At 30.6% G+C, this 2,329-nt stretch overlaps 1 protein-coding gene across 2 annotated transcripts in view; it reads left to right on the top strand.

Annotated features, from left to right (window-relative positions):
• The window catches only part of LOC106882269 (calcyphosin-2), a 45,223-nt gene that overhangs the window by 39,705 nt on the left and 3,189 nt on the right, over positions 1-2,329 (top strand). For both annotated transcript variants that reach the window (XM_052975365.1, XM_052975366.1), the window contains exons 17-18: positions 1,155-1,274; positions 1,817-1,913. In XM_052975365.1, the coding sequence (XP_052831325.1) occupies positions 1,155-1,274; positions 1,817-1,913 (217 nt within the window). The remainder of the gene's footprint in view (positions 1-1,154; positions 1,275-1,816; positions 1,914-2,329) is intronic.

Below are 2,329 nucleotides of genomic sequence, written 5' to 3' on the forward strand. Positions count from 1 at the left end.
TATTTTAGAATAGTCAAACAGGCTGCAGTATCTAACTCAATCTTCCAGGTTTCAAATCACCCTAACGTAAACTATTAAACTTGTTACTATCTATTGTTTTTATTTTTATTTTTGTTTCTATATAGTTTCAAGAAGGTGGAGGAAAACTTATGGTTGCAGAAGGGGATTACTTCAGTGAACTTATTTAAGGTTTTTGGTCCAAAAGACCTGAGTATCGCAAGGGATTCCCTAATACACAATGAACATTTACTAATATTTGCCTTAAAGTAGGGGGCTCTCGATATAATCGACCATTCAAGAGAGTACTTTTTATTCTTCTTCTTAATATACGCATACGATTGTTTCAAACAGCAATATTAAAACATGTAAATTCATTGTAAAATAATTGAATTGATTTGGTTAAATTAAATTAATTACATATTACTCTTCTCCTCAGTGCAAGAAGTAGGAACAAACAATTAATTAATTATTATTAGGGAAGTCTTTCGGATATACATATTTATCCTTATGAAAAAAATATCTATATATGTAGCATGTGTGTGTATATATAGATATGTATATAGGTATGTTGGTACAAGCAGGAAAAGAATAACTGAAAATATGAGTATATATATATTTTTATTAATATTTAACAGAAGTAAACGAGTGACTGAAGGTCCAGGGTCCTTCAGTTACTCTCTTTCTTCTGGTAAAGATTATTAAATATATATCTGTGTGTGAAAAATGACTTAAAAAATGAAATGACACTTAAAGATTCTAATTATAGATATTAATAAACACACACGGAAGACAAAAGAATGTTCAGTGAATATTATGAGTCTGATACTCAATAAAAGTTTTAAAGGTTAAGTTAAAAGTAAAACTATGATGTTTTGCACATAGCTCTTCATTGGACATGTAGGAAAAGGTTAAAACTTAGATAAAACTCAGAGTTTCAATTGATAATAATAATAATAATTCTATGAGAGAGGGAAATGCTTCTGTATATGTGTACATACATGTGTTTGAACATATTAGAGAGTGCATAAAGCAGAATGTCTTGTCTGTGTGCAATATGGCAGATATATAATCTGTCCGTACATCATATCTCTTTGTAATTATATTCCAAAATGTTAAAATAAAAATTGTCACAATATTTTGTAATCCTGTTGTAGAGTTTGGACCAGTTGTTTAGCTATTTGGACAGCAAAGGAAGTGGGTTTGTTGATTACAGTCTATACATGAGGGCTGTTATTGGGGAAATGAATGAATATCGCAAAAGTTTTGTGCGGAAGGTAAGACTATTATATTTATGTTTATTGTTGTGATGAGTTGCATGTCTTTGTGTCTAAAATGTAAATTAGCACATTTTAGGATGTTGTGCAAAATGTTATTTTGCAAATCATTTTCCCCCCTACCAATTATGAAGTAGTTTGCTGCTTGCAACCAAGCTTTTGAAAAAGTGATTCTGCGTCAGCTATTTTTTCATGGTTTTAAGAAACTCATTACAAAACTACCAGAAAACGTTTTGGGCTCATCTTATTTGTGGCTGATATCTTTCTCTTTATATTGATATAATATTGAGGCTTGCCATTATCCTGAGTGGAGTCATAGCAGTTAAGAACATGTCTGGCACATGCATGTGCTCCAGCATAGTAGTGAAAATACTTTGAATTGTTCAATGTACCTCTACAACCATTTCACCTAAATCATATTTAGCTTATCATTTTACATGTCTGTACTGCTATAATCAACCTTTGACTTTTGTTTCTGTTTTACTAAAATAACTGGGCAAAATAATATAGCTTTCTCTTGTAATGTTGATTTTGAATTTAAGGCTTATCGGAAGATGAGAGGAGCTACTAAAGATTGTGTCAATGTTGGCGAATTGAAGAAATTTTACAGAGCTGGCAACCAAAATAATGTATTTTCTGGTAAACAATATTATTTCATTATTAATGAGTAGTTGAGAAAGTGTTGGATGTGAAACCTTAAATTGTTTGATATTAGCTATTATGATAAGAAAATAGAGAGACAATTGATAAATTATTATTTATTAATTAAAAAATTGACAACATCTCTTACAGCTGTTTCAATTCTAGACCTTCAGAAAATTAATTAATAAAATTGAAAATTATTTGAAAGTCGAATCTCATCAGAGGTAGTTTAAGAAATACAAAACAGGGTGTTCAATTCCTGCATGTTGAATATATATGTGTGTGTGTGTGTGTGTGTATATATATATATATATATATATATATATATATATACAGCAGTGGGCAGGAGTGGCTGTGTGGTAAGTAGATTGCTTACCAACCACATGGTTCCGAGTTCATTCCCACTGCGTGGC

The sequence above is a fragment of the Octopus bimaculoides genome, chromosome 21, assembly GCF_001194135.2.
Source record: "Octopus bimaculoides isolate UCB-OBI-ISO-001 chromosome 21, ASM119413v2, whole genome shotgun sequence".
NCBI lineage: Eukaryota > Metazoa > Mollusca > Cephalopoda > Octopoda > Octopodidae > Octopus > Octopus bimaculoides.